The following is a 13339-nucleotide window of genomic DNA, read 5'->3' on the forward strand; positions in this document are numbered from 1 at the left end:
ACAAGATAACACGTCACAGCGTCTTACGTCAGCAGCGTCACTGTGGCGTCGTGAACGCGGATTAAAAAAAAAAGCGGAAGAGAAGACAATGCTTAATAAAGTCTTAGTTTTTGTTATTTTTGGACCAAAATGTATTGTCGACGCTTCAAAAGAGTCTAACTAACCAAATTATGTCACATATGGACTACTTTGATGATGTTTTCATTACCTTTCTGGACGTGGACATCAAAGTGTTCATACACTTACATTCAAAGGACTGAAAGCCCTCAGACTAAATCTAAAATATCTTAAACTGTGTTCCGAGGATGAACGGAGGTCTTACGGGTGTGGAACAACATTGGGGTGAGTCATTAATGGAAGAAATTTCATTTTTGGGTGAACTAACCCTTTAAAAATCGCAATAAAAATATCACAGCATTTGCTATTGATAATCACACTAAGCCATATTTCTATTTAATTTTGATTAATCATTCAGCTCTAGACTACTTTTATTGTCTTTTATTTTTGGCGTTTGACAGCATTTGTGCCTATTCACTTTCAAAAGAGCACGTTCTGCTAAACGTCTCCTCTTGTGTTCCATGGAAAAAAGAAAAATCACAGAGTTTTGTAATGACATGAGGGTGAAATAATGCCAGAACGTTCATGTAAACTCTTTCTTTAAGACATTTAAAAACCATTCAGTGGACACACACTTTACTGAACTGGAAACTGCCTTGGAGAGACAGACAGAGAGAGCCTCTCCATGACCTGATGCTCAGCTCTGCATGATTGTTTCTGTGATCATTAGTCACACGGGCCTGAGAGCACACCGACAGACAGGAACCATCTGCCGTGCTGCACACGCATTCATACAAACCTTCTCCTCCTCTCTGGTACAGTAAATCTACAAGAACAGTGCGTCACATACTCCAAACAACACTCTTGTCTGTCCCTGACTCACCCTTCGTGTGGGAGTAGCCCTCTGCTGTCACTCTCCACTGCACCAAAACACCCAGCAGGGCGAGAGCAGGCCAGGCTCCCAGGACCACCCACGTAGTCCAGCACACCGGCTCCCGGGGGCCCGTTTTCACCCGCTCGTAAATGTACCTCACAAGTCCAAAGAGCTCCACAAAATAATCCGTGGCCACGACTATCACTGCAGCCCCGAACACGGCTGTGGAGATCGTGGTGAAGCATCTCTGCCACTGCAGGGTGAGGACGGCGAACAGCATGCCCAGCCCCAGCAGCACACCCAGGGGCACCCACACTGACCGCGGGGGGTTGGATGACAGCTCCTCCATGCCTATCAGGGTCCCGATGCCCACCAGCAGGCCCAGGAGCAGCCCCACCATAAAAAGCCCAACGCTCCGTACCAGCATAGTCACCAGGCCGCACAGGGTGCCGATGCCCAGCCCGATGCCCACGCTGGCCTCAACGCTCAGCTGTGTGTCTAATACACGCTCCTTGTAACAGAGCAGGAAGATGATCACAGAACCGAACATCAGACCCGTGAGGAAGAGTACAGCCTTAAAACAGCGGTAACCTGCAAAAGGGAAAGAGAACTGGAGGTGAGAGCTGAATGAGTGAAAAAATGTGCCAAAGAGTGAAGGAGGGAGAAGAGAAAGACATCCAAGATGGATAAATACTGGAATTTTGTACAGAGTGGCTGACTTCACAGCTCAAGAATAGCAGTTCATTAGCAGTTCAACACTTTCCATAGTTGTCAGTGAAAAAAAAAAAAATCCCAAACCAAAACACAGCTACGACTTTGAAGTTGAATCACTCAGGATTATACCTTGTGTAATACAAAAAAAATTACATGGTATTAAAAATGAAAAAATAAAATAAAATAAAAGGTGCAGTGTGTAATATTTATGATGATCTATTGACAGAAAAGCAATATAATATACATAACTATGTTTTCAGTGGTGTATAAAGACCGTGCATAATGAACCGTTATGTTTTTATTACCATAGAATGAGCCATTTCTAACTACATCCACCGCGGGTGCCCTTACAGTGAAGTCGACATTTTGCGCCGTCATGTTTCTACAGTAGCTCTAAACGGACAAACTGCACTACAGAGCGCAAGCTGCTCTCTGCGGTCTCAGATGATGACGTCTTTGTCCTGTGTCGACGACCATAGCTTCTCTATGTGCTTCGAAAGGGAGGGGTGAGCATAGATACACAGTGCACCTTTAAAGGCTACATAATGTACATTATGAAAATGGATATTCATACTGAAATTTGTTAAAGTGTAATTTAATCCTGTACAGCCTGAAGTCTGCATGTGTTTTATGTTTTTTATTGTATTTGACACATCAGGGGTCTGTTCTTCGTCCCTCGCTTAATACATCTGAGATGATTTGACAGATCCCAGATCTTCTAATTGTGATGACTGATCTCTGGCTAATTTGGTTCTTCAAACGAATTTGGGCATTGGATTAAAATATCTGGATTAAGTCGTCTGAGATTACTGCGCGTTCCTGTGTTCACTGAAGAGGGCAGATGCATCAATACTTGAAACCACGATTGGCTGGAGGCAAGACAGCAATGTAATGACATCATATAATTAAAAATGCCACCTGGTGAAAAACTTGACACACACAAAAAAAGACACATTTCTGGACCTTTATAAGGAAACAACCAAGCGACCAAAACAACATAAAAATTATAATGGTTATAAAAAAAAAAAAAAAAAAAATTTAAGCTGGGAAAGTTTCTGAAATTTGGTTGATATGACAAAATGTCCCACCTCAATTTATTTATTCGGAGCCATAAGATATGCTCAAATTTGGGATAGATGTTGTTATTTACACAGACATGAAGATGAAACGCACATGAAACGCATATAAAATATCAGTTTTCACTCTATACCTCCCAATAAAATGTCTCATTAAAGGGATAGTAACTGGTCGACGTATGACTAGGACGTAGCGTTTGAACTGCGAGAGGCGTTACACTTTCTGCATAAGTTGAATACGGAAGGTGGTCTGGTGGAAACAACACAAACGCATCGCTTCAGAAGGCCTTTATTAACCCCCTGGAGCCGTATGGATTACTTTTATAATGGATGGATACTTTTTTGGGGGTCAAATTTTGGGCTGCCATTTACTGCCATTATAATGCTTGGATTAGCCAGGATATTTTTTATTTATTTAATAACTCCGATTGTATTCGCCAGAAAAAAGAATGTCATATACACCTACGATGACTTGAGGGTGAGTAAATCATAGGGTAATTTTCATTTTTTGGGGAACTACCCGCTTAAGATGATATTTAAATGTTTATTTGTACAATCAAAGTACAGTCGTTGTAATTGTGGACATTTTTATAATGATTCTAAAAGGCCTTTTACTTACTAAAAAAAGTATGAACTATGAATCAGATAGCAGAAGGCCCATAGCAAATTGTGTGCAACAGGTTTTTCAGCAAAGTTTATTTTCTCATCAATGCCTATCATTCAATGCTATTGTTTGCATTTCTCATGCAAAGTGGGTAGCCATTCAATATAGAGAAGGCTTCAAGGTACAGTATCAAAAACATCCATTCAATTCTATATGACAGCTGTTGACTAACAACATAAGTGGATTTAGGGGAAAAATTGAATGGTACAAAAAAGTTGAATATTGTCGCTTTAAATCTATAGCCATCTCAAGTAGACTGCAGTACAGTTATACAAGCTGTGACCTTATTTAGAACCTCATCAATATTGAAAAGTGGGCAAAAAACAAGTCTCAGAATAAGAGAACATGGGTTTGACACAGAAACAGAATGAAAAATTGAAGACCACCACCATAACTCTGAGAAATAATTCTAATAGGGACAGACTGCAAGCATCATGTGCCATCTACAGACTGTTACCATAACATTGTATCTTAGTAATATATACAAATTGTGTCTTGGTTATGCATACATAAACATGAAGACTCAACTCACCAAAGAAGCAATAGATGATTCCGAAGAGACAGCACATAGAGCAGACCACAGAGGGGACCACCTCATAACGTTGTCCCACTACATCATTACAAGGCTCCAATTGCTCTGGTCCAGCTTCTCTTGAGGGAGGGGCCAGCTTAAAGGCTAGGGTCTGCAAGGTGGACGTCATGGTGACAGTAGTGCACTGGACAGAGCGAACAGGTTGTAGGGAAGGGGTGACTGAGGGAAGGGGAAGGGGCTGGGAAATCAGGGTACACCTCGTGTCCACATGAACCTACCTGTAAAAGAGAGAAAAATCTATGTTATATATAAAGATTGGAAGACTAGAAGTTGCAAAGCCAACATGGAATTAGTAGGAAAATCTAGTCAGGTCAAGCTAAATTTATTTGCATATCAGTTTTCACAATACCCAAAGTTTCAAAGCATCGTTACAGAAAACCGTGATGCTAATGTTTATTATTTCTTTACAATTTCATTGCTTATGGTCACATTCAGCAGATTAGAGTCAGGCGATAATATAGTTTACTATAGCTGCTTTTCCACCATCGGGCTGAACGGTTCTCATTGCGTAACCTTTCCATTTCGTGCTGAACCAGGCCAGCTGGTACGGTTCTGGATTCATTATCCAGAACCAGCAGTTTCCAGAACCAGGCTCAAGTGGAAACACAACTGGAACCATTCCTCACCATTCAAAGAACCGTTCGGCCCGGCGGTGGAAAAGCGGCTTATATTTACAATCAAGCATGCAGATAAAGTTGGACATATATCCAACTTTATATAAAGAGCAGTTAAATAAAGAGTAATAAGAATAAGTAGTTACATTTTGCAAATGTAAAATCAGGCAGTTGAGATTTTCTAAATAGTATATATAGTTTTACTGTACATGAGTGTACTGTATGTATGCGGATAAGGTTGGATATAATATAAATATAACTTTATATATAGAGAAGTATAGTTGAGAATAGTTTACATTTTGTGACGACAAACAAACACACTGTCAAGATTTGCTATATTAACTTTTCACGTGACGTCACACTCTTATAGGAACGCAGTGTGACGTCACGTGAAAAGTGTTTACATTTCATAAAAGTAGCCTTACATTACCTAAAATCTTTTCCAGAGAGGCTCAGACACAGAGAAAGAGTCAGTACAATTCTGAACCTGTGAAACTTGAATAAACATAGGTCTAGGTAACTACAAGGGAGTTTTTTTAGGTTAGATTTTATGGCTCCTATATAACAAATATCAACTGCTTGATTTTTATATCATTGAAAAATGTAAACTTACTTTATTATTGCCCAGCAATATATTTATTGTGGGATAAATAGTTTATCTTTATTTACCTGCATACAGTATTTCCATGTAAAGCAATACACTACTCATAGTTTTCAGTCACATGACTGTCGCGGAGCCTTGGAGGGCAAAACCTCCATCGAATTCCATAGAACTGCAGCACAAGCCTGTCAAATTTCCATCATATAATGTGTATATTGAATTTGTCTTTTAATATCACTGTCTTACTGCATTAATACCGACTACAAACCTGGTAAAAATGACTGGCGGGCAATGGAGGAAAGCCTTGTTTTGCCCTCCAGGTTTATTAATGCCGTAAGACAGTGATATTAAAAGACAAATTCAATATACACCTTATTGATGTTGCATACTTTATACAGGAAAGCAGATGAACACAGAATATTAGTGCTACACGAGGTTTCTCTTTAAGTGTTTTTCCCATCGAAAACCATAATAAACAAAAAAAACGTTGCGTTCATATTCTTGGCTCATTTACTCACCTGTATAGTATGCATCATCAAAAAGTTGTAAACTGAATTTGATCTTTTTTAGTAAATTATGGCACTTTAAGGGTGGGTTGCACAAGGATTCATGTTCACATATTTTTGTTTTAAGATGGAAATTTGACAGGCTTGTGCTGCAGTTCTAAGGAATTCTATGGCGGTTTCACCCTCCAAATTGTAATCCAGAATTGTACTGACTCTTTCTCTGTGTCTGAGCCTCTTTGGAAAAGATTTTAGGTAACGTAAGGCTACTTTTATGAAATGTAAACAAGTCGACATGACACTACTGATATATAAGGCCATTATTCACAGATGTTTGCCGTTTCATTTATTCTCTGCTTTACTTCACTCTTCTTCATTCTCTCCCTTTCTTTATCTCCCTCCACTCACTTCCTCTCCACTGCTTGTTCAGTCATGCCCTTCTCCTCTGTCACATAGTTGTGGTTCATTTTGTGCTTAATGATGCCTAATAACTGTTCTGTGGTCAGGTCTTCTTTCTCTAAATGATCAGTCTAATAAATGGTCACTTCTTCTCTGACAGTTGTGAGATTGTTCTGGCACGGTTTACTAACTCAGCCATACATCTTAAGTTCCTCTAATTCTAGTTTCTCGTTCTTTATCAAACACTCTTTGACACTGCAGAAAAGTAATGATGTGCCAGAACTGTTGACCAGCAGTGATTGGAACCACTAAGTGTTTTTTCTAAGCCATTCGATGTTTCAATGAACTGGTTTGTTGCAATCATGATTCATAATAACAACAGCCCTTAAGAACCTAATTATACTTTGCATTTGCAATACACAGTATTAAAATAATGTTATGTCTTTTAGCTCAAAGGTTTTTGCATGTTTTAATAAAATGCTATTAAAACCAACTTGTTCATAAAGGTTTGGACAAAAAGTCCTAAAATCAGGTCATAAACATATTTCCTCCAGCATGTTTTCAAGCATTAAAGTAACTTTTCAATCCATCAGTCAAATCCTCAGTACATTCCAAGTGGCCTGAGTCAGTTCACAAATCTGTTTTCTCAATATAAACCAGACTAGTCTGAAAGAGATTTTCAGTTGTAATGCTACTCATTATGTCCAAAAGAGAGTATTTGGTTCAGTGACCTGGGGGGTATTCCAGAAAGCAGGTTATGTGCCATTCCTGGGTATGTTTAAGAGTAAGTAAGCGGATAACCTCAACTTTCGGGTTCCAAAAACAGAGGTAACTTTCAATGTATGCAAGTAACCATAGCAACTCACTCTCTGAACATAACCTGCTCCGAGGCAGGTTCTGTTCCAGGGTTAGTTTGCTTAAGAGGTATTCAGATGCTTGCAATATAATTAATAGAGTTATATTAATAACTAAATGTGTAATATAGTTAGAGTTATAATATAGAATATTATATATGAATTCTAAAGCACTATTATAACAAGGTAATGTTTAAATGTTAATTCAATTCAAATATATTTATTATTTTAGTCATCTCACACATGGATCTGTATTCAATTAATTAGCATCAAACAAACATTATAATCCTTATTCTCAGTGAATAAAGATTACTTATTAAACGAAAAGATTGAAAAAATTATTGCACAACCACCAAATAGGTGGCAATGTGAACTAAGTAGGTTATGAAAATCGCCATTAAACAAAAGGAGGAGGAAGTAGAATGGCGCACTTGTCCGTTTCCATGGTGAATCATCGATTCGTTGCTCTGTTAAGAATGTCTTGTGTCCATCCATCCATCCATCCATCCATCATCTTCCGCTTATCCGGGGCCGGGTCGCGGGGGCAACAGTCTAAGCAGAGACGCCCAGACTTCCCTCTCTCTAGCCACTTCCTCCAGCTCTTCCGGGGGAACCCCGAGGCGTTCCCAGGCCAGCCGGGAGACATAGTCCCTCCAGCGTGTCCTAGGTCTTCCCCGGGGCCTCCTCCCGGTGGGACGTGCCTGGAACACCTCCCTGGGAAGGCGTCCAGGAGGCATCCGAAATAGATGCCCGAGCCACCTCAGCTGGCTCCTCTCGATGTGGAGGAGCAGCGGCTCTATTCAGAGTTCCTCCCGAGTGACCGAGCTCCTCACCCTATCTCTAAGGGAGCGCCCAGCCACCCTACGGAGAAAGCTCATTTCGGCCGCCTGTATCCGGGATCTTGTCCTTTCGGTCATGACCCACAGCTCATGACCATAGGTGAGAGTAGGAACGTAGATTGACCGGTAAATCGAGAGCTTTGCCTTGCAGCTCAGCTCCTTCTTTACCACGACAGACCGGTACATCGACCGCATTACTGCAGAAGCTGCACCGATCCGTCTGTCAATCTCCCGTTCCATCCTTCCCTCACTCGTGAACAAGACTTGAGGCAGGAACTCTCCACCCACCTGAAGCGGGCAAGCCACCCTTTTCCGACTGAGAACCATGGCCTCGGACTTGGAGGTGCTGATTCTCATCCCAGCCGCTTCACACTCGGCCGCAAACCGTCCCAGTGCACGCTGAAGGTCCTGGCTCGAGGAAGCCAACACGACAACATCATCCGCAAAAAGCAGTGACGAAATCGTGTGGTCCCCAAACCGGACACCCTCCGGCCCTTGGCTGCGCCTAGAAATTCTGTCCATAAAAATTATGAACAGAACCGGTGACAAAGGGCAGCCCTGCCGGTGACAAAGGGCAGCCCTGCCGGAGTCCAACATGCACCGGGAACAAGTCTGACTTACTGCCGGCAATGCGGACCAAGCTCCTGCTCTGGTTGTACAGGGACTGAACAGCCCTAAGCAGGGGGCCGCCGACCCCATACTCACAGAGCACCCTCCACAGAATGCCACGGGGAACACAGTCGAATGCCTTCTCCAAATCCACAAAACACATGTGGACTGGTTGGGCAAACTCCCATGAACCCCCCAGCACCCTGGAAAGGGTATAGAGCTGGTCCAGTGTTCCACGACCGGGACGAAAACCACACTGTTCCTCCTGAATCCGAGGTTCCACTATCGGCCGAATTCTCCTCTCCAGTACCCTGGCATAGACTTTCCCGGGGAGGCTGAGAAGTGTGATCCCCCTATAGTTGGAACACACTCTCCGGTCCCCATTCTTGAAAAGAGGGACCACCACCCCGGTCTGCCAGTCCAGAGGTACTGTTCCTGACCGCCATGCGATGTTGCAGAGGCGTGTCAGCCAAGACAGCCCCACAACATCCAGAGACTTGAGGTACTCAGTGCGGATCTCATCCAACCCCGGTGCCTTGCCACCGAGGAGCTTTTTAACCACCTCGATGACTTCAGCCCGGGTGATGGATGAGTCCACCTCTGAGTCCCCAGCCACTGCTTCCTCAACGGAAGAAATGTCGGTGGGATTGAGGAGATCCTCGAAGTATTCCTTCCACCGCCCGACGATATCCCCAGTTGAGGTCAACAGGTGCCCATCTCCACTGTAAACAGTGTTGGTAGGGCACTGCTTCCCCCCTCCTGAGGCGTCGAACGGTTTGCCAGAATCTCTTCGAGGCCGACCGATAGTCTTTCTCCATGGCCTCACCAAACTCCTCCCAGGCCCGATTTTTTGCCTCCACGACTACCCGGGCTGCAGTCCGCTTGGCCTGCCGGTATCGGTCAGCTGCCTCCGAAGTCCCACAAGCCATCCAGGCCCGATAGGACTCCTTCTTCAGCTTGACAGCATCCCTTACTTCCGGTGTCCACCACCGGGTTCGGGGATTGCCGCCTCGACAGGCACCGGAGGCCTTACGGCCACAGCTCCGAGCGGCCGCAGAGACAATGGAGGTGGAGAACATGGTCCACTCGGACTCAATATCTCCAGACTCCCTCGGGATCCGGTCGAAGCTCTGCCGGAGGTGGGAGTTGAAGATCTCTCTGACAGGGGGCTCGGCCAAACGTTCCCAACAGACCCTCACAGTACGTTTTGGTCTGCCGGGTCTGTCCAGCTTCCTCCCCCGCCATCGGATCCAACTCACCACCAGGTGGTGATCAGTTGACAGCTCCGCCCCTCTCTTCACCCGAGTGTCCAAGACATATGGTCAAAGGTCTGATGACACGACCACAAAGTCGATCATCGACCTCCGGCCTAGGGTGTCCTGGTGCCACGTGCACTGATGGACACCCTTATGCTTGAACATGGTGTTCGTTATGGACAAACCGTGGCTAGCACAGAAATCCAATAACAGAACACCGCTCGGGTTCAGATCAGGGGGGCCGTTCCTCCCAATCACGCCCCTCCAGGTGTCACTGTCACTGCCCACGTGGGCGTTGAAGTCCCCCAGTAGAACGATGGAGTCTCCAGTCGGAGCACTTTCCAGCACCCCTCCCAGAGACTCCAAGAGGGCCGGGTACTCCGCACTGCCATTTGGGCCGTAGGCACAAACAACAGTGAGAGACCTATCCCCGACTCGAAGGCGCAGGGAAGCGACCCTCTCGTTCACCGGGGTGAACTCCAACACATGGCGGCTGAGCTGGGGGGCTATAAGCAAACCCACTCCACTCCAGGAACATTCGGGTACTCAAACCTCTCCACCAAGATAAGGTGACAGTTCAAGGAGAGGTCTGTCTTGTGTGTTAACCGGAAACATACTCTGGGTTGGCTGAACTTACTCACAGACACGTTTTTGGAACCAGCATACCTCGAGTAAGCAAGGTTTGGGTTAATCAACCGAGAGTTCAAGGTATATGTGACGGTAAGTTAACCTTGCTTTCTGGAATACCCCCCTGGTCGGCAACAAGCGGACAACTCGACAAATGCTTGATAGTTGACCATTATTTGTATATTTTTTAAAGGGTACATATTATACACACAGTTTCTGCCAATGTCATGTTAATCTTGAGTACCTATTGAGTAGTATTGCATACTTCATATCTCCGAAGAGACTTTCGTTTTATCATATTATTTATAAAAGACAGATGCGCTGAACAGATTCTTTCCGAAAACAGCCAAGCTTGTGGAGGCGTGCAGTGGGCGGAGTTAAAGAGTCACAAGTGCGCACACACACACAGACACACACAGACACACACACACACAGTTCTAAGGACATCATGGCATTATCTCTGGATAACTTTTGATTGACTATACGTTTGTGTTGTTTACATTATATGCACTAAGGTGCCGATTGCCAACAAAACACTAGACATTTGATGCAGTTTCACTCATAGCCTGCGCTTTTGACTCATGACCGGGAACAAACAAACTGCATCCACTGTTTCCTTAACGCTGGGTTATTTGGGAAGCTGAACAAGGTTATCTTTCCCTCACAACCAAAAACACACTTCTTCAGTGATATTGTTGTGGTCTAAAAACAAAATGGCAGCGTTGCCATGATGGCCGTGCTTTTGCTCTAAATCGGTTATTTTACAGATTTACTTTTCACCAAGTTCAATCGGCTTAAATTGGCCATTCTGCTCTCTAAGATATCAGCAACACACCCATCAAAAATACTTGTCAGTCAACCACTACTGCTTGAACTGATTCAGTGTGATTCATGAACAAATTATTCAGAATAGTATTTTGAACAGCTGTAACTGCTTTAGAAAAGACCTGACTGAAAAACAAAACAAAAAAGCATTGCTATTAAACTAGGCAATCATTATTAGTGATATTGAATTAGTGATATTGAATAATTTATTGACTAAATTGAATAATTTAATCTAGAATTTTTGTTTTAGCTGTAATTCAATGCGAATGAACTTAGAGCCAAAAAATGCTTTTTGGTGTGTGTGTGCGTGCATGTTTTTGTGCTTTCTAAAACCCTCTAAGTGAAGCCGTCTCTCTAACTTCATCCTCTTTAAAGCAAAGCTGCAATAGCTATAACATTTGTGAATTCATTCTTCAGCGTTATGTACAGATGTTTCTGAATGCAAAAACGCATTTTATGAAACATGTCTGATCTGGTGGGCATGGACCTAAACCAGCTTAATTATAGAGGGCTTTCTTAAGACAGATAAGTCAACTAGTCATTCAGAAAACCAACTGAGGAGTAGATTATGGAACTATGTCGTTCTGCATATCCCTAGCCCATAATTGCCCTGAAGCCAGTCTGAGTCAAACGTGAGAAAATTCTTCATTCGGTTACACTCCCTCCCTATTTTCTCCCCTTCTCTGTCATACAAAGCACATGCCTTAGTAATTATCTTGAACATAGGGATAATCAAAGCTCTGTTTACGTCAACTCCCATGTGGCTGAGAATCCCTGCCAAACCAAACTACAATCCAGCATAGAAAGAAAAACAGCCGTATTCAGACAGATGTCCAATAATAATGACCTTCCACTTCCTGTCTGTGACCATAACAATGAAAAGATGCAACCCTTATCAGCTCTAAGCCAGACAGCATTGACCAATAGTAAGGCAGCCTCCCCCTCCATAGCAACAGACTAGGATCCAATCAGAGCCATTCTAGCTTGTGGGGCTCTTCTAAGTGTTGCTGTAGCATCATCATCACAACCTGAGGAACTTAAAACAACTGACCACAACGCCCTCATTAATGCTTATACAAAATGACACTATACTCTCCTGAATGTTTAAACTCAGGTTTGAGTACACAACAAGCACTAGTCTAGTTAAGGGACGTACACTTCATTGCCAAAAGTATTGGGAAACCCCTCCAAATTATTGAATTCAGGTGTTCCAATCACTTCCATGGCCACAGATGTATAAAATCAAGCACTAGGCATGCAGAAAAACATTCTACATTCTAAAAAACATTCTCTGCTTCTAAAAACATTTTTTGAAAGAATGGGTCGCTCTCAGGAGCTCAGTGAATTCAAGCGTGTGTAATATTGTGATAGGTTGTCACCTGTGCAATTAGTCCAATTGTGAAATTTCCTTTTCCTCACTACTAAATATTCCACTGTCAACTGTTAGTGGTATTATAACAAAGTGGAACTCAGCCATGAAGTGGTAGGCCACGTAAAAATCACAGAGCGGGGTCAGCGCATGCTGAGGTGCACAGTGCGGAGAAGTCGGCAACTTTCTGCCGTCAATAGATACAGACCTCCAAACTTCGTATGGTCTTCAGATTAGCTCAAGAAAAGTGCGTAGAGAGCTTCATGGAATGGGTTTCCATGGCCAAGTGCAATGCAAAGTGTCGGATGCAGTGGTGTAAAGCACGCCGCCACTGGACTCTAGAGCAGAGGAGACGTGGTCTCTGGAGTGACAAATCACGCTTCTCTGTCTGGCAATCCGATGGACAAGTCTGGGTTTGGCGATTGCCAGTACAATGGTACTCATCTGACTGCATTGTGCCAAGTGCAAAGTTCGGTGGAGGCGTGATTTTGGTGAGGGATTGTTTTTCAGGGGTAGGGCTTGGACACTTAGTTCCAGTGAAAGGAACTCTTAATGCTTCAGCATACCAAGACATTTTGGATATTTTTATGCTCCCAACTTTGTGGGAACAGTTTGGGGATGGCCCCTTCCTGTTCCAACATGACTCGACTGCGCACCAGCAAGGTACATAAAGACTTGGATGAGGGAGTTTGGTGTGGAGGAACTTGACTGGCCTGCACAGAGTCTTGACCTCAACCCGATGGAACACCTTTGGGATGAATTAGAGCAGAGACTGCAAGCCCGGCCTTCTCGTCCAACATCAGTGCCTGACCTCACAAACACACAAAAATTCCCATAAACACACTCCTAAATCTTGTGAAAAGCCT

General features: G+C 43.5%; 1 protein-coding gene across 1 annotated transcript in view; it reads right to left on the bottom strand.

Moving 5' to 3' along the window:
- The window catches only part of tmem198ab (transmembrane protein 198ab), a 35168-nt gene that overhangs the window by 6029 nt on the left and 15800 nt on the right, over positions 1–13339 (bottom strand). The window contains exons 2-3 of the mRNA XM_079841578.1: positions 3918–4195; positions 941–1522 (exon numbers count right to left, since the gene is read on the bottom strand). Coding sequence (XP_079697704.1) covers positions 941–1522; positions 3918–4086 — 751 coding nt within the window. The 5' untranslated portion in view covers positions 4087–4195. The remainder of the gene's footprint in view (positions 1–940; positions 1523–3917; positions 4196–13339) is intronic.

The sequence above is a fragment of the Gobio gobio genome (assembly GCF_949357685.1).
Source record: "Gobio gobio genome assembly, chromosome: 17".
NCBI classification, from domain to species: Eukaryota; Metazoa; Chordata; class Actinopteri; order Cypriniformes; family Gobionidae; genus Gobio; species Gobio gobio.